Source organism: Branchiostoma lanceolatum, chromosome 19 (genome assembly GCF_035083965.1).
Source record: "Branchiostoma lanceolatum isolate klBraLanc5 chromosome 19, klBraLanc5.hap2, whole genome shotgun sequence".
Classification (NCBI taxonomy): Eukaryota; Metazoa; Chordata; class Leptocardii; order Amphioxiformes; family Branchiostomatidae; genus Branchiostoma; species Branchiostoma lanceolatum.
The window spans coordinates 12,860,125-12,881,289 of NC_089740.1; the positions used below are offsets into that span (position 1 = coordinate 12,860,125).

Genomic DNA, 21,165 nt, shown 5'->3' on the forward strand with positions numbered 1-21,165 from the left:
GTTCAATACATTCTGGTTCTTCTGACATTTTCATCATAAGTACATTTGTTTTGGGTCTTTTAAAGATGTGCTGCCCGTCCCTGGCCAGATCGTGCCTTATGACGTGTACAGTGGCCTTCTGATGGTCAGGGATACTTTGCTATTTTGTGATGTCGACGATTCAAGCATCCGTGATCAACTGCAGTGTGCGATGACACTCAACCATGCAGTCGCACACTATGTATGTATAATGATAAGTTTATTTCAAGTTCTTACCTGAGGCTAATTGCAAGTACATGTACCATGAAAAGGATGGACAGACAATGAGGAACAGTATAGCATGTGACTACTCTTGTCTAACTACTGACACTAGTGTTAATACATATATTTGTGTAAATACTCAAATACGTAAATATATCGTATGTAAATATTCCAGTTCGCAGGAGTCATAGATATCCACCTCTTTCTACAACCCTTGGTGCCAAATGCTTTGCTGGTGGTGTTATTGGTTAATCCTTCTATGTGAGGTTTGCATGTAAACTGATTAAAGTCTTCCACCGACAAATAAACAATTTTACAATGACTATCAAATTCAATGTATATACTGCTGAAATATAGAATATACCATTTGATTTGTTACGGATGTTTCAGACTAAATGTATTGCACAGTGATATACTGATTAGCTGACATATCTCATGCAATGTAAATAGTGCTGAGATATAGAATATGCCATTTCATTTGCTAAGGATGTTTCAGACTAAATGTATTGCACGGTGATATACAGATTAGTAAACCCAGATCACAAAGACTAATTTGTATGCTATTGAGAAAGGGTGCAGTGATTTGGATGGAAATGTTAATCTTTTCATTCATTACGATGAGCATAAAATAACTAATCATACTCTTCATGGCCAGATGACAATGTGAAGAATAATTGCGATAACGTTGCGTAAATTTTAGGCGCACTACATAGCTTTGGATGCCTAGAGTTCGTGACCTGTATGCATGTTGATATGTAATAAAGTTGAGGTATTGTAGTAACTCGTTTGAAAGTGTGTGACTCACGACCCATCTCATCTCTTTCGTCAGTGGTTTGGTATTTCGGTTACTGCCGCATGGTGGAGCGACCTGTGGGTGACAGAAGCTCTGAGTACGGAACTGGCGTATGAGTCGCTCGCGTGTCATTTTCCAGAGTTGTCTATGGTAAGCCCTCTTGATAAACCATATAGTATGCATTGCAATACTTTAAGATTCCAAAAGTCTATGATAACAATAGATTATACTGTTATTCATATATTAGATTAGTTCTTTAGAATTTTAGAAATAGTTCAATTGTCATGTATCTACAAGCTGCCATACATTTTACCTGTTGCAAATAAAATTCTTCTCTTCTATTGCTTAATAAAAGGCTTTAAGTCTACAATGCAGACTGTAAACATTTCAAGATTGGAAATTCACAAATACCCGTGGAAGATAATTGCTGTTTGCAAAGTTCAATGGAATTATGTGTCATACTAAACATTATATTACTTATTGCTATGATATTAACACTCTAAGGTCTATGATGTAGACAATGATGTTGTGGACAGTTCGTATCGTAAATAAGTAATCATTTGTGAACAACCATCGGCGTTGGTTAACGAATTACAATAGAATTATCTAAACCTTCTGGCTATATAGAAGAATAGCGTTGTCTGCCATTCATTCACTTACTAGAAGTAAAAATCCTCGTTTATCGCCATCCACAGGAGCCCATACAGCTTGTTGAATCTGTGCTGCCAGCCTTTCTTTACGATGGTCACAGCGAGACCAGATCCCTTAGCAGTGAAGCTTGGACTGAAACGCTGGATGGAAGTCAAAAGATTGTCATGTCAGGCAAGGTGACAAGGAATCTTGAATATGGTTGGAACATTAATCATGATTAAGTTTACATTGATCAGGTCGACATGTAAGCAAATTAATGTGCACATAATAAGATTGCAATGGCATGCTCTGCGTGATTTGTACGAAAATACATGATAACTCTATTACAGTAACAAGATAAGCTCTACAAATTTGGCGTGTCGTCAGAACAGATACATCACTCGTCGGTTACTCTCCCTGCCTTTGTTATTATCTAAATTGCAGATATTTTCAAGGATTAAAGAACACTTTGCTGGTGTTTGACAAATGATAGAAACTAAAGTAAATAATCTTTTTATCGCTTTCAGGGATTAACTATACTGAAAATGGTCCGAAGCATAGTCTACGACTCTTCTTACATGAGGGCAAAAAAGGTATGACCTTTTATGGATGGTATGTTGTCATTTTACCATTGTCATTTTCTTTCATATATTGAAGTGGATCGTCTTCTTAACTACATTTCTTCTCTTCTTTTTAGACCATATTGGCAAGCTATGGCACAATCACCACCTCACAGTTATGGGACACACTGTCGCAGGTAAGCTTATGTAATTAGGTAGACACCGACAGGACTCGTCAATAACAGCCTGCAAAACTAGTTTCACTGTCTCCAAAGCTTGTTGCAATCAATGAAACATACAAATCAGGTCGTAGTTTGGAAATATCTTTTTTTATTAGTCAAAATAATATAACTGTACATAAAGCACCATCCAGCATATCAAATTAAGACATCAAATAGTATAACATAGAGTGTTCCATTTACTGTGGTGTTTCTCTTGTCTTCCCCTTCTTGTCGCGATAATATATTCTACTTGGTGGAATAAATCAACGTACTTAAGGAATGTTTGGAAATACAAATAAGAATAAGCCTGCATGGTGCAGTCATTGGCATTGTGGAGAGGCAATACAATGACATACTGTCTCATGTTACATTTCTAGGCAACGGATTCGTTTGTTAACGTGTCATTGGTGATGAACAACTGGGTGACTAATGCCGGGTACCCGTACGTCACATTGAGACAGACGGTGGAAGACAACGGCGCGAGAAGAATATACATCATCCAGGAACCTTTCTCTTATTTTCTGTCGTCCAGAAGTAGTCTTCAGTAAGTAGATGTATATTTCCGAATGAAATAAAAGGAATTCAATACAATTTTGATTGTTGTAAATTGCTTCTTTACTATAGGCTAGGTTTTTATAGATAGAGTTTTTAACTACTAATTACAAGCACAAGTAATTCTACTTGCCTTAAGTTACTGTGCGACACAATCTTAGTCAAGGAATTTATTCACGACTTGGTGGAGATTACAGACAGTCAGAAGACGAATAGATGCAAATAACCTGTGACGTCCACCGTCAGAGATGCTTGCAGGGCTCTGATGTTACCTGATGTCAACTGGTAGCCCAAACAAATGTACTTGGTTAGGATCGACAGAAATTAAACTTGTATGAAATTTAATTAAAATAGATGTTCTGTTGCTTTTAGAAGGCTGATATTTGCTTAAACTGTATCCTACAGCTGGAACATACCAGTGGCCTACAAGACAAAGGACCAATCGGACGCCAGGGTCCTGTGGCTAAACGATAGTGTCAGTGAGTATTCTCGTATATTTGTTGACTTTCATGTCTATGAGCTTCTTTAGAAATAAACTATAGGTTTGCATAGCAAAGCAGTGGAGTTCAGGGACATGGCAGGATTAAGATAAAACTGGGCAGTGCTTGATACAAAGTGTGATCTTTTTTGAAAGCTGATAGTGCAATGATTCGCTACAACTCGCTTTATTAGCCAAACACACCGGGACATCCTAATGCTTACGCCACGACTCATTGAACAGACTCTTTGTCACATCATGTGAAACATGTTACTTGAATGCATTCTTTGGTTGTTTGGTTTTCCAGTCCTATCCTTAGTCACTGACGAAAGACAGTGGATGCTGTCCGAAACGACTGACTGTTTAGAAATTTTATCCAGTTGCTTGAGTAACTATTTGTGGCTTATCTTACTACCTGGATGTCTAACCTTCATCAACATCGTGTGTTTGTCTGTTTGTTTGTTTGTTTGTTTTTTTGTTTGTTATTTTCTTTAACTGCAGAGAACATCTCTGACGACTCACCCCAGGGAGAATGGGTCTTGGGAAAAGTGGATTCCAACGGGTTCTACCGTGTGAACTACGGCCCCGGGAACTGGAAGTTGTTGTCGGACCAGCTCCTGACCAACCACACAGTAATTTGAAGGATGTAATTGTCAATAGTGGTGTGAACTGTTCGTGCTGATCAGCAGGCAGCTAAACTGGGCCGTGGCCATCTTGAAATAATTATTGGAGAACACTAGATGGTTGTTTGTGTGTCAATTAGTCGCCCTACCTAAAAATTACATCGTGTAATACTTTTCTACTTGGCATAAGCTGCACGTATTACATGTTGTTAGATTTGAACGTAGGGTAAATGATTAGGAATGAATAAAACATTGACATCTCCACCTTATGAATTTGTATTGATGTATCGGTAAAGTACTGTCGAAGAAACAAAGTAAAGCTAATCAATCTGACTTCAAATGATTGTATGTGTTATTTTTCACGTCTAATTTTCTTCAATCTATTCAGACCATTACATGTACATGTTGTCGTCACATTCTGTAGTCCATTCCTGTTTTCCTTCATTTGCGACGAATGTTGCATTAGATATTTCCTTTTGTTCCCGGTAGGGGAATTTAAACGTGTGATCGTGTTTTCCACAGGTCTTCGACGTCTCAACGAGAGCTAGCCTTATTGACGACGCGTTCAATTTGGCAAGGTAACGTAGACTACAGTCTACCGTATTTCTGGACCCGTTCCAAGTAATTTTAAAGAATGATTTGAGATTTACCCATGAAAGCTAGAGCTTGTGTCCACTAGCCTGTTGTCAAAACCTATTAAAGCTCCCCAGTCAAATTATGGAGGTTAGAAGAGGTGTCAAATTGGAGAGGATAGAAGAGACGCGGGTGCCATAATAGGTCTTGATAGCATGCTAAGTCCAGACGATCTAAATTTTGAAAATGACTGCTATTATATTGTAGATTAGATAGGCCCGTGCTTCTTATTTGGTACATTACACTAGTACTGCATCCAAGGAACTCAAAACCTTCTTGAATTCATATTATTGGCAAACCAGTACATCAGAATTAGAAGCCTGCATGCGCTTGTGATTGTTTGAAACTCGGTCGATAGCCTGGATTCTGCCGAAAGCAAGCTCCTAAGTAAAGGGCCAATCCTCAATTTCAGGTAGGATACTTAGGAGTGTTCTTTGATTACCTTCTTCGTCCTAGTGACTTAAAACCGAATACGACTTAGTAGAAAAGGTTCACTGACCCGTGGCGTTGTAAAAATTATATCTTTTCGAAGAAATGAGTTGGGTTTCTTCAGTGACCCAGCCTTTAAACTACACGTAAACTCATCGAAGGTAAGTATAGGTACTCGTTACAAAAGCTACTCAAGCAAGTGGATAAGCTTTTTTTACGTAACGTACTCAGTTGCTTAAGTTACTTTTACATACGTATTGTGCATACGTAGACTTATTCCAGTTTGAGTGGGCCACATCCATAGCATCACTAGCATATCGATCTTTCAACGGATCGTTATGTAATGATAGACCAATAGTCACTGTTAAAATTGTCATCCTTTACACATCAGTCTTAACATGACATATATATTAACTTTATTCCATACGCTAGAATGATAAACGTTTTGTTACTGTATTTTGTATCTGAATTTTAGCTATTTTGCATGAAACGTTTTGCATCATCATAACAGGTGCTAATTCGGTTTCCCACTTTTCTTTGTTATATATGTCTCAGCTATTTTGAGAATCACTTAAATGCTTGATATGAAATATGCACTATAAAATATGCACATTTCAGGGCATCGAGGTTACTTATCCCGACAGCCCTGGACCTGACCAGGTACTTGGATAAGGAAGACGACTACGTGCCTTGGAAAGCCGCCTTGCGGGCCTTGCATTACCTCCTCACTGTCATGTCCAAAAGTCGAAGCTACAACTCACTAAAGGTGACGTGACTTCCAACGTTTCCTTTTATATAGGGAAAACTTTATTGCGCGACATTTGTAACTGGTATAATGTATGGAAAAGTACATACACGACAGTTGAACCAATGCTGGTATTTAACAATCCTTAAGAACTTATCTAATATATATGAATCGTATTTTAATTCAATAGGCACTGAAGAAACTGAGATTACATTGTAGGAATTTGGTAAAGAACTTAGATAAAAACACCTCCAGGCGGATCGCTCGCTTATTACATATTACATAATACATATTTCATGACAATCGTTTCTTACTGTGATACAGTTGATTTCATGTGTGTTAGTTACAATCAGTTTCTACAGCTTATCACTTTCTACACATGTAGCGAAAACCTGTTCTGTTTTATCTTTGGGTCAATGGACGACGCCGTATTGATTTGTGATGTCATTGGTCGGCCATTTTTAATAAATTTGAACCATCAGCTGATCACCTCGTTACTTAATCGTTTATCATTTTCGTTGATGATATGGCAAAGAAATCTGGCATCATGTGATATGTCAATCTCAAAAATTGTTTATGATATGGAGTAATATAATTCAATCTTTACCACTGGAAAAATACAATGAAAATCAGACGTTTCGAACGCCCGTCCGGCAGCTCTTGTCCGGCCATCCGGCAGTCAATGAGGAGAAGAGCTGCCGGACGGGCGCTCGAAACGTCTGATTTTCATTGTATTTTTCCAGTGGTAAAGATTAAATCATATTACTCTATTGCTGACCTGGATGACTAATATTCACAAACATGTTTATGATATGGAATTGTACTAATGATTAAGTAATCGCGTCTATTCCAGGCGTACATATCAAATAAAGTAGTCGTTGCCATGAGAAGTCACCGTTGCAATGGCCTAGTTGGTAGAGTGTTCGCCTTGTACACGGTAGGTCGTGAGTTCGAAACCCGGCCGGGTCATACCAAAGACTTTAAAAATGGTACATACTGCTTTCCCTGCTTAGCACTCAGCATTTGGGAAAAGAGAATGGTAGTTAAACACACACATCACTGTTAGATACTAGGTTCTTATAACCAAAGTCATCACAAGCACATCGGTAAGTTGGGAGAGCTCAGTTTATTCTGCTTGTTTTCCAGGACTCTCGACTCTGAGTGCCCTCTGCCCTCTGGGCTGTACCACTTCCCCAAAGGGGTCATAGTGGGTTCACCACATGCCTTCCCACTTTAAGAAGGTTTACGGGGTCAATCTGATGATACATGTGGGTCCACTAGGCTGCTACTTACTACAAGTTACTACTAAAGCTAGTTTACAACATGACTAAACAGGTTTAAAAGGTCCTGGACTGAACTGAACAAAAGGTTCACTATAACTAGTAACTGACTTATATGTCCCAAGCCCTGCTGAGGCCGTCCGCGTTACCGTTTTGGACGCCTTTTTTGTGTTCAAACACAATGTCATGCTCCTGGAGCAGGAAGCTCCACCTCATGAGACGCCTGTTCTTGTCTCGTAGCTGCCCGAGCCATGTCAGCGGCTTGTGGTCAGACTGCACCGTGAAGGGACGGCCATAGATGTAGTACCGAAACTGTTCGGTGGCGAAGAGAATGGCGTAACATTCCTTCTCTATGGTGGACCACTTGCGTTGGCGGTCTGTAAGCTTCCGGCTTCTGTAGGCTATGGGGTGGTCACAACCTGCAGCATCTCTTTGGCTGAGGACAGCTCCAATACCGTTGTCACACGCGTCAACCTGGACGATGAAGGGCTTGTCGTGGTTGGCTATTTTGAGCACCGGTTCGTGGCAGAGAGCTTCCTTCAACTTGTTGAATGCAGCGGCGCATTGCGGCGTCCAGTTGATGTGATTTGGCTGGTTCTTCTTCAGGAGATCTGTAAGGGGGGCTGCGACATTGGCCATGTTGGCAATGAAATCCTTGTAGTAGTTCACCAACCCAATGAACGCTCGGACTCCTTTTTTGGTCTTAGGAGCTGGTGTGTTTTGGATGGCGGCCACCTTGCTGGACATGGGGCATACCTCGCCTTGTCCGACCACCTTACCCAGGTAGTCCGCCCTTGGCATAGCCAGTCTGCATTTTGACGGTTTTACAGTCAGGCAGGCTTTTGCCAGGCGCGCGAAGATGTCATCGAGATGGTTTAGGTGGTCTTCCCATGTGAGGCTGCTGACCACAATGTCGTCCATCACTGCTCTTGCATATTCTTCCGCTCCTCTGAGTATCTTATCCATCATACGCTGGAAACAGGCAGGCGCATTTTTCATCCCGAAGGGCATCCTGGTGAACTCGAAATGGCCGAGAAACGTCTGAAATGCTGATTTACTCCTGGCCCTGGATGATAGTGGTATCTGGTAGAAACCCTTCGTCAAGTCGATGACTGAGATGTAACGTGATGCGCCTACTCCGTCGATAGTTTCGTCTATCCTGGGCATCGGATACCTATCAGCGATGGTCTCATTGTTTAGTTTTCTGTAGTCAACACACATGCGGACACCGCCATCCTTCTTGTTAACTAGTACTATTGGGGCATTGTATGGGCTTTCGGATTCCTGGATGATGCCCAGCTTCTGTAGATTGTGGATTTCTCGTTGCAGTTCGGGTCTCACTTTGTGAGGGATGGGGTATGCCCTTTGATGAGTCGGCTGGTCGTTGTGAGTGAGAATGTCAAACTCGGCAGCTGTGGTTTTCCCTGGGTTGCCGGAGATGACTGCTGAGTGTTTGCGGACTAGGCAGTGAAGTTCTGCTAGCTGCATGTCCGAGAGGTCCGGGCCATAGGTAATTTCTGATAGCTCTGCGCTTTCAGAAACAGCCGTGTCAAGGCCGGGGAGGTCCTCTTCCAGTGTGGTGGAGCCTGCCACCTGCATGGGTTGCTCCCATGGGCGTAGCAGGTTCACGTGGTAGATTCGAATTCGTTTTGTCCGACGGCCCGTGTCCACCTTGTAGTCTACGGAGTTCATCTTCTGCATGATTGTGTAGGGTCCTCTCCATTGTCGTTGTAGTTTCGAGGTAGCGGAGGGAAGGAGCACCAGAACCTGATCCCCTACGCTGAATTCCCTGTCTCTGGCTGTTTTGTCGTACCAGGCCTTTGACTTCTTCTGTGTCGTTTCTTGCTGTTGAAGGGACCACTCTTGCATCCATTCTAGCTTAGTTTTCAAGTCGGTGATGTAGTCGGCAAGGCTGTCTTCCTGCTCTTCCTCGTCCAGCCATGTTTCGCGGAGGACCATCAGTGGACCCCTTACTTGCCGGCCGAAGGTGAGTTCAAAGGGCGAGAAGCCGGTCGATGCACATGGAGTTTCCCGGTAGGCGAAACATACGAATGGGAGGTAGTCATCCCAGTCTTTGGCATCCTCGCTGACGAGCTTGCGGAGCATGGCTTTCAGAGTTCCGTTGAAGCGCTCACATACTCCGTTGGTCTGGGGGTGGTAGGGTGAAGTGCGGAGCTTGTGGATGCCGAGCTTCTCACACATTTGGGTGAGAACTGTGGACAGGAAGTTGGCACCCTGGTCGGTGAGGATCTCTTCCGGGATTCCAACCCTGGAGAAGAATGTCATGAGGGCCTTGGCGACACGTTCAGCCTCTGTGGACGGGAGGGGTATAGCCTCCGGGTAGCGTGTTGCATGGTCCACCATGGTGAGGATGAATTTGTTGCCCGAGTTAGAGCGTTGGAGGGGGCCGACGATGTCGATTCCGATCCTCCGAAAAGGTTTGCCGATGATTGGCGGGGCCACCATTGTGTGTTTTTCCCCGGCGCGCCGTGTGGCGGACCTTTGGCATTCAGGGCAACCCTTGCAGAATCGTTTGACGTCCCTGAATAATCCCGGCCAGTAGAAATGCTGGAGAATACGCTCTCTGGTGCGGGTGATTCCGAGGTGTCCGGCGAGTGGAATAGTGTGGGCGAGACGGAGAACTTGGATTCTATGCTCTGCTGGGACGACCACCTGAAACACCGGTGACATATCCGGAGCTGCACCATCCTCACCCTGTCGCTGGGTAGGGGTCCATTTCCTCATCAGATATCCATGTCTCTTGACATAACATGTTTGCAGATGCCTGCTCTCCAGCTCTGGGATAGCATCCCTCCATGCTGATTGCAAGGACTGGTCAGCAGACTGCTGGGCGAGAAGGCGTTGTGGTGTGACATCGAACACTGAGGCGTCATCAGCGGCGTCTAAGGAGGTTGTCAAGGTAGGTGCGTGGTGTGGGACGCCTAGGGGAGCTGCGATGTCGCCTTCGTCTTCATCGGCGGTTCCAAGGGGATCAGCAATGGCATGGTCGTCTGAGTTTTCCCTGGTTGTGTCGTCCAACGTGTAGAGAGGGGTAGGATGAACGTCGGATGTGGATGCCTCTTCTGCAATCTTCTCCTCCGCTGCGTGGGCTCGGTGGGCCTGTGCACGAGTTACGACGCAGGCAGTGTGATAGTCGTTGCCCAGCAGGACAGGGAAGGGGGTATTCATGACGCCGACCTCAATCTGTTTCTGTTCGCCCGCCACATTGAGGGTGACCAGGGCAGTGGGGATCTCGTCCACAGTGCCGTTGGCCATCCTGACTCGAATGAAGTCTCCGAGGTAAGACTTCTGGGATACATATTTGCCATTAACAAATGTCATTGTACTGCCAGTATCTCTGTAGATGTGCACCCGTCGGCCATCGATCGCACCTTCCATGCTCCACTTGTTGTCTGGGATGGGTTGGTCGGAATCCCAGAACTGGTAACGGCCATCACAGAACATGCTGTTCTGTGGTTTGGCCTTCAGCTTCTTGCAGCTCCTGATGTCATGTCCAGGGTTCTTGCAGTAGGAACAGGTTAGCTGGGGCGACGATGAACTGGCGCCTGAGTTAGCGAATTTGTGTTTGTTTGTGATTCTATCAGCTGCTGTGGCCAAGTCTTTTGGCTCCCATATATCCTGTTCTTGTAACTTATCCGCGAGGTCGGGCGGACAGCCCTCTAGGAACTGCTCCCTTATTATGAGCTTTGTAAGGAACTGCTCCTTAGTGTCATCCTTCTTCTGACGTTCACGCTCTGCTGCGTCTGCCCAACGACCCAGACCAACATTGAGTTTACAAAGCCACTCCTTGTAGCTATCCGAGGGTTGTTTACGGGAGGTCCGAAATCGGTGTCTGTACTCCTCCGCCGTCAGCTCATACTTGGCATAGATGGCTAGTTTAACTTTATCGTAATCCATGCTATCGATCTCGGACAACTGCACAAATGCCTCTCGCGCCTTACCCGAGAGCAAAGCCGCCAGCTTTGGCGCCCACCGAGACTTAGGCCATCCGTTGGCGGTTGCGAGGCGTTCAAAGGTGGTGAGGTACACCTCGACGTCTTCCCCTTCATAGAACTGTGGGATCTTGGGGCCCTTTGTAGATTCTGTTGTGGCTGGGGTGAGTTTATGTCCTTCAAGTTCCAGTTTCGTTTCTAAGAGGCGCCGTTCTTCGACCAACAACTGATGTTCTGCGTTATGACGCACTTTTGCTGTCTCAAGCTCCAGCTTCAGCTTCTCGAGCTCCAGCTCCTTCAATTTGACAGCGCTCGCCTCGTCGGCCTGCTGCTTATGTTCGTGGCTGTACAAAGAAGCCAGCATGTCCTCTTTGTCCATGGCAGAGGGGTCGATTCCCCGCTCCCCACAGGCTTTCCGGAGACTTGCTACTGACATTTGACTGAATTTCGGAGGCGCCATGGCACGCGGACAGCTCAACAGGCTTGGGATTGCAGATATAAGTTTACAATGACAAAAATATATGCGATACAACGAACGGCTTTGGAAACGCCCGTCTGGTTAAAACCAGAAACGTAGGCTAGCACACACTGAGGAATGTCTAAATTAGCGAGAATGTGGCTTGAGTACAAAAACAAATGGCACAGAGGGTAGGCCTAAGATACAGTTAGGAGGTCTAACAGAGCCACAGGTGACAATAAAATAAGGAAAAGGAACTGGATTTCAATCCTAACAGGAAACAGGAAATACAATACAATGCAATGAGTCCGGCATGAGAAACAGGAGATTGTCTTCAGACGGCCCGTCAGCAGGCCCAGACTTCTGTCTCCCTCAACATCTGGAACTGGTTAGAGGCCTAGATGCACTGACCTTCCTTGGCATGTGGCGGGGTAGAAGTGGAGAAATGGTAACTTTCCGGAACCGGAATGTCCAAAAGATGTAGGTTGAAGTGTTGCTGGAAAACGGTGCAGAGGTCCGTGGCTTCCCAGGAAGATGTGTTGAATTGAAGGGGGAAAGTTCCTTCTCCTCTTACTTGACGGATGAGCGTCTTCAGCTTGCAATCCGCGGCACAGTAGGATGGAGAGGTGGAAACAGTTCCGTTCCTCTTCGAGGTGATGACAGTAGGTTCAGGTATAGTCCGTGACGCCAATGTTAGATACTAGGTTCTTATAACCAAAGTCATCACAAGCACATCGGTAAGTTGGGAGAGCTCAGTTTATTCTGCTTGTTTTCCAGGACTCTCGACTCTGAGTGCCCTCTGCCCTCTGGGCTGTACCACTTCCCCAAAGGGGTCATAGTGGGTTCACCACAATCACCACCAGTGGATCAGCCCCCTGCTGTAGTGACTTGCACAAATGTGTGTGGCCCAAGGGCTATAGAAATGGAGATGGGCGCCACCCCTATGCGTCTTTTCAGGACGCCCGGGTCACTTTAATTGTACTGATGATTAAATAACCGCTTCTGTTCCAGGCGTACATATCAAATAAAGTAGTCGTTGCCATGAGAAGATACAAAATTCAAGAAGATGTCATCAGGAGGAGGCTGCTACATTCGGAACTATTCGAAGCTGCTTGTCGATACGGAGACACTAATGCAACAAAAATTGCCACAGAGCTATTCAAAAAATGGAGGTCAAGACGACAAAGGTAAGAGACATTAGCCACACGCTCCAGCAAGCAGCTTGACCATATCAAATTCAGAACTGAACGGTATAAAAGAAGTAGCGTACCATACATGACAAGTCTGGTAAACAGTAGTATAAAAAAAGACGGCCACAACAAATAGGATGAACTCAATGTAATGATTGTATGATAATAATGATGTTGCATGTATGGAAAACTCAAAGTATATATTGAATGTGGATGTAGAAACCCGCTTCCAAGCATACGCCACGTTTTCGATTATTTTAACTTCTTCAGGTGTAAGTTGGATCTGAACTTTTAATGCAGTGGTGTACGTTGTAAAACAAGGCGCAATTTAGCCTCTGGCTGCGAGATTCTTGTTTTTGTTGACAATAAAAACATTTGATTGATTAATTGGTTGATTGATTGATTGATTGATGGCTAGTTGGACAACCCTTGCTGTATGTCATTCACTGCTAATAATCAAGCTCACAGTTTCGAGTGTACATGCGCAATAGCAATGTATTTTGTTATATGGTCACATTGTAAGATCCCTCATCTGTAAACAATTCTTTGTCTAGAAATTTCCGTGTGTTTTTTGGTTTACTTCTGTAATTATCACAATTATGTAAATGAATACCGAGATTAAGGTGTTCAAGAAAAATGAAATAAAGTAACATAGTTTTCATACTGTGGACACGATACATTTCCCATGTTTACGTTACTTTGTCATCTGTCACTCAAGTTATACCAACACCTGACACAGGGTCTGGATTCTTGTGCATGCATCTTGGATTCCTGTTGCTATTGATTTTCTTACTTGTCATTTTGTATCTTGTTACTTGTCATGAATTCACTTTATAAAGTTTTTGACGTATATTGTTTTGCAGAATAGACCCAGATATACGGAAGTCCGTACTTCAAGAAGGGATAGCGTCGGGGGGCCAAAGTGAATGGAACTTTGTGTGGAGAAAATACAACTCCAGTTCTACAACTTCGCCGCAGGATCGCCAACTATTCTTGACAGTTCTAGCATCATCACAACAAGACTATATTTTGTACAGGTAAAGTGTAGATGTATGCTGGCGTCAAGATTGCATGCCTTGTACAGTTGTGGGCATCTTATATCTGTAAGGATAATAGATATGAAGCAAATATGGTACCTGAGGTTCAAGTTACATGTGATTCTGTATTAGTAGAGTGAAAAAGGACCCTAAACTGAATATTCTAAACGTCTTTAGAGCTCTGACCATTGAGAAAGCCACGCGCAAGGCAAACTATTCTGGGTGTTGGTTCGAATAAAGTTGGGATCTATGTGGCTACAGCGTCCTTTCGGAAGATGTGGCGTGAGTGTGTACGGTTGAGGTTGCCCACTAATACTCTAAACAACTTGTTACTATTTTTGTAGACCTCGATGTAAATGGTGCCAAAACATCAAACATACCAATGTTCTTCCATTGTTCAGGTATCTTGGATGGACGAAGGATGGATTTAACATTAGGAGGGAGGATGTACCTTTGGTGTTCAGGAGCATGGCGGACACCTTGGCTGGACGAGAACTTGCCTGGAAATTTGTTTTTGGCAACTGGCGAGAATTACAACAAAGGTCTGAGTGAATACGTCATCAATTTTTTATATGTTTGATAGTTGCATGTGTTCATGTATGTCTGGTAAAACTGTATCAAAACTTTAGACCAAGCATTATACATTTTCTACCTTTTCATCAATGCATTTTGAAAGAATGTTTCAATAAAAAATGCGGCGTTTTTCGGATAGAGATAGCTTTCATAATAAGTATGCTGAAGTTTTTCCTTATTTTCAGCAATTTTGACATGAGATTTATTATTTTAGTGTATCTATTTGTCATTTGATACTGTTGTATTAGATTCGCCGACACACCGTCAATCCAGGAAGAGATCTTGCGATCAGTGTCGTTAGGAATGACGTCAGGATATGAACTAAAACAGGTACAATCAATCAAAACCCTTTCATACATTTAGGCAAAAGGCCAGACAATATCCGACGATGATGTTTCCGTTCTTTAGATATCGTTTGTCGTCTTGCTTTATCGCTGGTTTGGACGTTTATTCTGATATCGAACTTTATTGTCTCAGCAGTCATCCTTATAGGTAGAATTCATTTAGAAGTAACTGTAATTTCCAACACAACGGGGAAAGGTAGACTTTAGAAACTGGAAACATTTCAACCGAGCAAAACTAGCCTTTTTTAATGAAAGAGCAATCTTCAATCCTTCGATGCTATGACGTCACTTTATGCATATAGAACACATGACTTTATAGGTAGTGAATGATAAGTTGCAGATAATTTATGGTGTTCCCTGTCAGACATGGTGACCATATATGGCTTCTTTGATTTCTCTTGCAAAAATGGACGGGCCTGTTGCAAAATGGTGTACTGTGTCCAAGATTGTTACTGTTTTGGACAAATATCTGAACTATAGAAAGATGAACTGAACTTAAGAAAGACGGGGCACGCCATAGACTACCTGCAGGTTCCATTTTCTCGTTGTGTTCGAAATTGAGTTTACTCATGCTTCAGAAACGTAACTGTCGTTGCCATCTTCCCGTAGCTGCGGCAGCTGAAGGAGCTTATTGACATACCTCGTCTGCGAAGAATTCTCGAAAGGGCTGAAGCGCAGACAGACCTCCACATCAAGTGGCTGACAGAAAACGAAAAATACGTCACTGATTGGTTGAATGAATCTGACGTATGACGCCAACAAGGTTGCTTTGCACAGACTTGAATGTAGAATGAGGCGACAACTCTGTTGTTCACCGGAAACAATAACGACAACCATGCTGCTGACTAGTGAGATACCCAGTACTTCGTCATTCGATTTTTTTACGAGAAATGCTGCCTCGGATTCAAACCGTGTCGTGGTTTCTGTAGTTTTCCTCCATCACCAACCTCTACCCTCGACTCTTTGGCAAGCGGACTGCATAGATGACAAGATGTTGTACATCTCTTTCTTTCAAGTGACTATGAATACCAATGTCGTGCCTGCTTTTAAATCTGCATTTGTGATATTATCAGTCAGCGGAAACCATAGCAATGCAACTCTAGTTGGAGAGCGTATACAATGGCATTGTTGTTACACAACGATTCATCATGTGCAAAACAGCGATCCATTATGGTAACTTTACGAAGAGCTTGGGAATTACTTTTTGTATGACTTAGATAGGTGTCTTTTTCAATAAATGTACGTGAATAAGATGTGGCGTAAATACTGATTTATCGACCATGATTCCATTGCGTGATTGTCACCAGGTAGCATGTACATTCTATTCTTCAGAAGATTGCGGGTTCAAACCCCCGGCCAGGTCATACTTAAGACTTTTAAATGGTAATGTTGCTCTCTCTGATTAACACTCCTTACTATGCAAAAGCACTCATGGTAGTACATAGATATATCACTGCCATGGAACTAGCCCCTGTTGAAATACTTGCACAACTGCATGGCCCAAGCTGGGATGAGCACTACGCTCTAAGCCAAAAGGTTTGGGAAACATTTTTTTAAATTTCTAATTTGCGTCGCTGGAAACGTTTCAAACATGCCTATACCATAGAAAAACTTTGACACTGAGAAAATGAATGAAACATACAAGAATTGGTAAAAATTCTCTTTTATTGACCCGTTGTAAACGATGAAGTTTGATTACCTTGCATATCATCTATCCATTGTTCACAAGTACATAGCAGCGAAAAGCACAAGGACAGCAACGTTTATGGTCACGCTGGCAGGTACTAAACAAAATGAGAGAGTTGTACGAGACGATGGCCTTACGTCTTTCAATGGCACTCGACAATAATGTTTGGGTATCGTATTTTGTAAATACGATGAAGAGACTTTTTTGTAGCACTACAACCCTGCTTCATATCATAATATTAGGTCAATATGAAAAATACAAATAAGATACAAAGATCGAGAATTCGAAACCTCCCCCAGTTAATTTACACTTTTCAAGATGTAAACTGGATATTTAATCAGGGACCACTTTGAAATTATGCATGTAGCTTGAAACGGTTTTCACGTGAGTCTGGTTGGAGAAGAGACGGTTTGGTAGCTTTCTTCGGTTATTCCCTGTAGCGCCAACAGCACGCGATAGGTGGCGCTTGGACAACAACCTTCTTGATCTCATGATGCAGAGTCTTCTAACGTCAACAACGCAGTGATGATACGGTGTTGGTAAGGAAGACAAGGGATTGAAATGACACAGGGAAGAAGATCAGACGTCCAATCCAACCTAAGTTTTTGGGTTTTGCCGTAGGATTTTGACGAACCTTCCGTCCAAGGATCTCTAGTTTGTCGTCAGAAGAGACAATATGTGATGTACTTGACTCAGGGTTTTGTGTCCACCCGTGTTGCACACGGCACCTTCAACCAGTCTTGGAGGTAAGGCATATTCCTGTCAATATACCTCTGGTTCAACCTTGTGGCGTGCACCGCTTCGTCCAACAGTTCTCTAAGATACCTTTCCTGTACTGAACTTGAGAAGTGTTCCAACTGAAAGTACAAACATAAGGGCATGTGTTACATCCTTTTCCATCCTAAGGGAATCTGACTTTATCTATCTAAGAATAGCTATGCACACGCAAATATACATTACGGTATCCTTTACTAACACACTCAAAAAAATGCACAGGCCAGATGCAGCACACGTTTTATGTTGTTAATATAAACTCACATGTCAAAAGTACGTTCTACAAGTACAGACCTCTACATGGGAGATAGTATATAGCATATTCAGTTACAAATGACACAGACAGGTGATGACCGCCATTTTGGTGTCCCAATTTGCATTTCAATGGTCCGTGGCTCAAGTGTTCACAGCATTGTATTAATACCTTGGCCTTAGACTTAGGGGTAGACATTAAAAAGTGGTTATTTGAGAGGGTCATAAGATCTAAGAATGTCCAAAATCGCTTGAGCTATGATTCAATGAAATGCAAATAGGGACACCGTCATGGCGACAGAAATAGCGATTACGTCACATAAGAAGCCTCTACCGTCTTAGCAAACCATTACCTGTTCCATATGCTGATCCGTCGATAGACCCGTTAGCGTGGACTGGATGATTGCCTCTAGTAGGGACGGGACATCTGCGTATCTAAAGACATGGTGTAAGTAGTAAACATTAGCGCAATATACAATCTTTTTTTGTCAGTGTTTGAGTCGCATGATTTAACACATTATTTGCTTCTATTTAATTAATTAAGTGTATTAGAAATTGGTTATATCTATGGTTTGCTTTATAATTGTATTTCATTATTATTATTAGTTAGCTTATAGGAGGATGGCTAAGAAAAGCTTCCCGGGTTTCCTCCCTCATCCCGCACTATTATTATGTATTTTTTTTATTTGCCTTATTTTATTTTATTTGTGCGAACCAATAAACAAACAAACACACCAGTTTTGTATTAGACGATACATTTTCTACTTGTCATAATAGCATACCCAAATAACGATAAAACAATCGTTTATTCAACTTAAATCTCAATGCAATTAAGACGGTGGTAACAGCAATTTTCACCGTATCAAACGACTTTTTTTCAACCCGGACTTCAAGCTAGCATCCCTCTTTCAAGCAGTTATGAAATACTGTTTCTATGGAAAGGAAAGCATTTTATATGCTAACAACTAAATTTTATTTATAGATTTTCTGTCATTTTTATCCAGGATTGCCCAGCTCTGTGATTAACACTGCTTTGCAGTGGGGCCCTGCGGCATACATAAATACTGTAAATGCGTTATACAAGACGCCACTTACTTTGATGTCAGTTTCTCCCAGTTCCCTTGGACGAACTTCCAAGCTGTCTCTCTGCCAACCTTAGTTTGTGTCACACACTTAAATATCAAACTTGCTTCTTGCACCGTGATGCCTTTTTCTTCTTCGAATATAAAATGAAGATATCTGGAAAGTATACGTCGTACATATTGTATTCAGCTCATCAACTAGTAACGACATCACACTAAAATGACTTAGATTCTGCATCACATCATTTACAAATCATAATCCAAATAGCAACGGTATTGGTTTCTCAAACAACATATTAACAAAACAATGATAATCTACTCCAGAAAATTAAAACTGAAATAAAACTATCCTTAAAACTCAACGTGATTAACATATCAACTAGCATGTTAACTAACCAATGAAAATATTAACCTCCACAGAACCCACTCCTGTTGTGACGCGGCGAGCCCACAGAGGAAGATCTGCCGGTCCTGTGCTGAGATGGAGCTGGCATTGCTCTGTTTCCACACCTGCCACCACACGTTCTGGTCTCCTGCCGAGATCCCCACGTGGATGACAGATTCCCGGATATCTGGGGGTATCCTGGAAGGCAAATAAACAACAACAAGAACAATATAGCTGGTTTTAATTTCTCTCGTTTGTTCATTCGTTCGTCCTGATTATAGCCGAATCTCCTTGCGAAACCTTGTTGGGATTGAGACTTAAACTTTTAGGACGTTTCAGCACATGAATGTATTATGAGTCAGGCAAGCTTTTTCATGTTACTTGTGAGTGACAATGAGTCAAATTTTGCACATTGGTCTTCACCAGGAATTCGGCCAACCCTCCTGACGCGCAGTGATCTTCGGGATTTGTGACGTCAGACGTGGGTCAAAGGTGCCCGGAAGTCAATGCCTGCCGCCGCCCCCGTTCACGCATCCCGAAGATCAGTGCGCGCATGAAAATTCCTAATGAGGAATCTTGTCACTATTTTTCATTATTTAACGACTAGCACATAATGACAACGAAGTAGTGCGACATAACATAACAGCATTGCGTAACATCTTTATTTTCAAAATGGTGGACATTTCCCAGCATTCATTTCGCGTTGCTAATGGCAGCTGGGGAACCAGTAGCTTTGCAATCAGCTTGATGAACCTTACCTAAGTCTTTTCCTCTTCCATCTGTCAAACATGATTTTCGCTCTTTTCGTGACATTCCTGTTTCCATTTTGACAGGCTGCCTTGAATGTTACAGCTACCAGTAGTCTCTTTTCTGGTGATGTTTCGTGAAACGAGTGCCTCTTGAGTACCCTTGCTGCTTTTCTTGCTATATATTCCTGCAAAAACATAACAAAAGTCATCATCATCATATATTGTCGTGCCAGTACTGCGGCCAGTTCAGGGCTTCTCGATTTGCTTCTTGTATGTTGTTATATAAAATCATTATCATAACCTTACATAAAAGATATGTAGTGGAAATCTAATGTCCAAGCGGCTTTCAACAAACAATACATTATTATCAAATCACATTGACATAACTCTAACGCTTTGATGGAATGAGCAACTGGTTACAAATCACTCGATAAGGCACCATGGTGATCAGCAAAAAAAGACATTGCCCAAATACAGGCGCAAATGACAGAAAAGATACGGAAATCTTCACTGCTAATAGCGCTCCCTATCTTTGATAACCACAACTTCAGTCATCCAGACCACTGCATGCAATTTCTACCATCTTAAGCTAAATACTGTTCATGCGATGCATACAATGAATAAAAATGTATATAACTCCGTGACCATCTGTCACCTCCCTCAGGGCAATACTAACTGGTTGTATTTCGCAGTGCAGCTAGGTGGTGCTGCTAATAGATGAGGTCCCAAACGTAAAGTACTTACACATATACAGTATTCCCACGAGGAAGGTCACCGAAACGTTGGGTTTAATAAAACACTTGGTTATGTAAAACAAACAAAAAACTTTGTTATCCTCCATACCAACCTGTAGCCGGCAATGATATGGACATTGACTTGAGCTTGGACAGCTTCCATGTACAACCGTTTTCACGTAATGCAAGGCATCCAAGGCTGCTTCCCAAGGCACGTAATTCTCCTCCTTATCTAAGTACCTCGTCATCTCCATTGCTGTTGGAATCAACAATATACTCCCCCTAAAGAAAACATTACGTGGGGGAGGGTTAGACATCCCGGTGATAAGCACCCTCCTTAAAGTAGGACCCCTATCGCTCGATTCGTCGTTGGCTCGCTCGCGTAGGGGCCCTGCTCTTTTGCCCCGGTAGACACGGTTCTGGCGACGTCGCCACCAAAACAGCTTCAGGCAATCAGAGGGTTTGCTAAACCTCATCTCAAGCAAAAGCGCAAAGGACGCTGGGAAGATATCAACTAATAAGGTTATGTCTTACATCGTTACTTTAGGTTCAGAACGAATTCACCGCCAAATTGTGCCAAATAAGGATAGCTCATTCATTATTCATGAGCAACTGTCAGTTACGTCGCCAGAACCGTGTCTACCGGAGCTGAAGAGCAGGACCCCTACGCGAGCGAGCCAACGACCAATCGAGCGATAGGGGTCCTGCTTTAAGGAGGGTGGGTTATAAGATACGCACGGCAACAGTTACTCGAGTAACTGGAT

The 21,165-nt window shown here is 42.7% G+C and overlaps 3 protein-coding genes and 1 long non-coding RNA gene across 6 annotated transcripts in view; 2 read left to right on the top strand and 2 right to left on the bottom strand.

Annotated features, from left to right (window-relative positions):
* Positions 1-14,373, top strand: part of LOC136425153 (thyrotropin-releasing hormone-degrading ectoenzyme-like) — a 101,677-nt gene extending 87,304 nt beyond the window's left edge. Inside the window, exons 5-17 of the mRNA XM_066413949.1 lie at positions 66-220; positions 1,070-1,183; positions 1,729-1,860; positions 2,191-2,256; positions 2,361-2,420; positions 2,822-2,988; positions 3,402-3,475; positions 3,976-4,106; positions 4,620-4,675; positions 5,778-5,925; positions 12,606-12,781; positions 13,648-13,821; positions 14,223-14,373. Of these exons, the coding sequence (XP_066270046.1) occupies positions 66-220; positions 1,070-1,183; positions 1,729-1,860; positions 2,191-2,256; positions 2,361-2,420; positions 2,822-2,988; positions 3,402-3,475; positions 3,976-4,106; positions 4,620-4,675; positions 5,778-5,925; positions 12,606-12,781; positions 13,648-13,821; positions 14,223-14,373 (1,604 nt within the window). The remainder of the gene's footprint in view (positions 1-65; positions 221-1,069; positions 1,184-1,728; positions 1,861-2,190; positions 2,257-2,360; positions 2,421-2,821; positions 2,989-3,401; positions 3,476-3,975; positions 4,107-4,619; positions 4,676-5,777; positions 5,926-12,605; positions 12,782-13,647; positions 13,822-14,222) is intronic.
* Positions 7,012-12,449, bottom strand: LOC136425367 (uncharacterized). Its single transcript, XM_066414218.1, has one exon. The coding sequence runs from the start codon at positions 11,595-11,597 to the stop codon at positions 7,296-7,298; it is 4,302 nt and encodes a 1,433-aa protein (XP_066270315.1). The 5' UTR covers positions 11,598-12,449; the 3' UTR covers positions 7,012-7,295.
* Positions 14,374-14,640: 267 nt separating the features above from the next.
* LOC136425722 (uncharacterized) lies at positions 14,641-16,002 on the top strand. The gene is made up of 2 exons (XR_010754116.1): positions 14,641-14,724; positions 15,348-16,002. It is a non-coding gene; the product is annotated as an uncharacterized lncRNA (long non-coding RNA).
* Positions 16,003-16,385: 383 nt separating this feature from the next.
* LOC136425352 (aminopeptidase N-like) overlaps positions 16,386-21,165 on the bottom strand; it is a 73,340-nt gene continuing 68,560 nt past the window's right edge. For 2 of the 3 annotated variants that reach the window (XM_066414199.1, XM_066414200.1), the window contains exons 14-19: positions 20,515-20,683; positions 19,677-19,852; positions 18,946-19,116; positions 18,547-18,690; positions 17,805-17,886; positions 16,386-17,282 (exon numbers count right to left, since the gene is read on the bottom strand). In XM_066414199.1, coding sequence (XP_066270296.1) covers positions 17,118-17,282; positions 17,805-17,886; positions 18,547-18,690; positions 18,946-19,116; positions 19,677-19,852; positions 20,515-20,683 — 907 coding nt within the window. In that variant the 3' untranslated portion in view covers positions 16,386-17,117. Of the gene's footprint in view, positions 17,283-17,804; positions 17,887-18,546; positions 18,691-18,929; positions 19,117-19,676; positions 19,853-20,514; positions 20,684-21,165 lie in introns of those variants that run through there. The other variant, XR_010754005.1, reaches the window with a different exon arrangement.

What these genes read in the sequence shown, in the direction of transcription:
- LOC136425367 (XM_066414218.1), bottom strand. Translation starts at nt 11,597, where the DNA reads ATGGCGCCTCCGAAATTCAGTCAAATGTCAGTAGCAAGTCTCCGGAAA.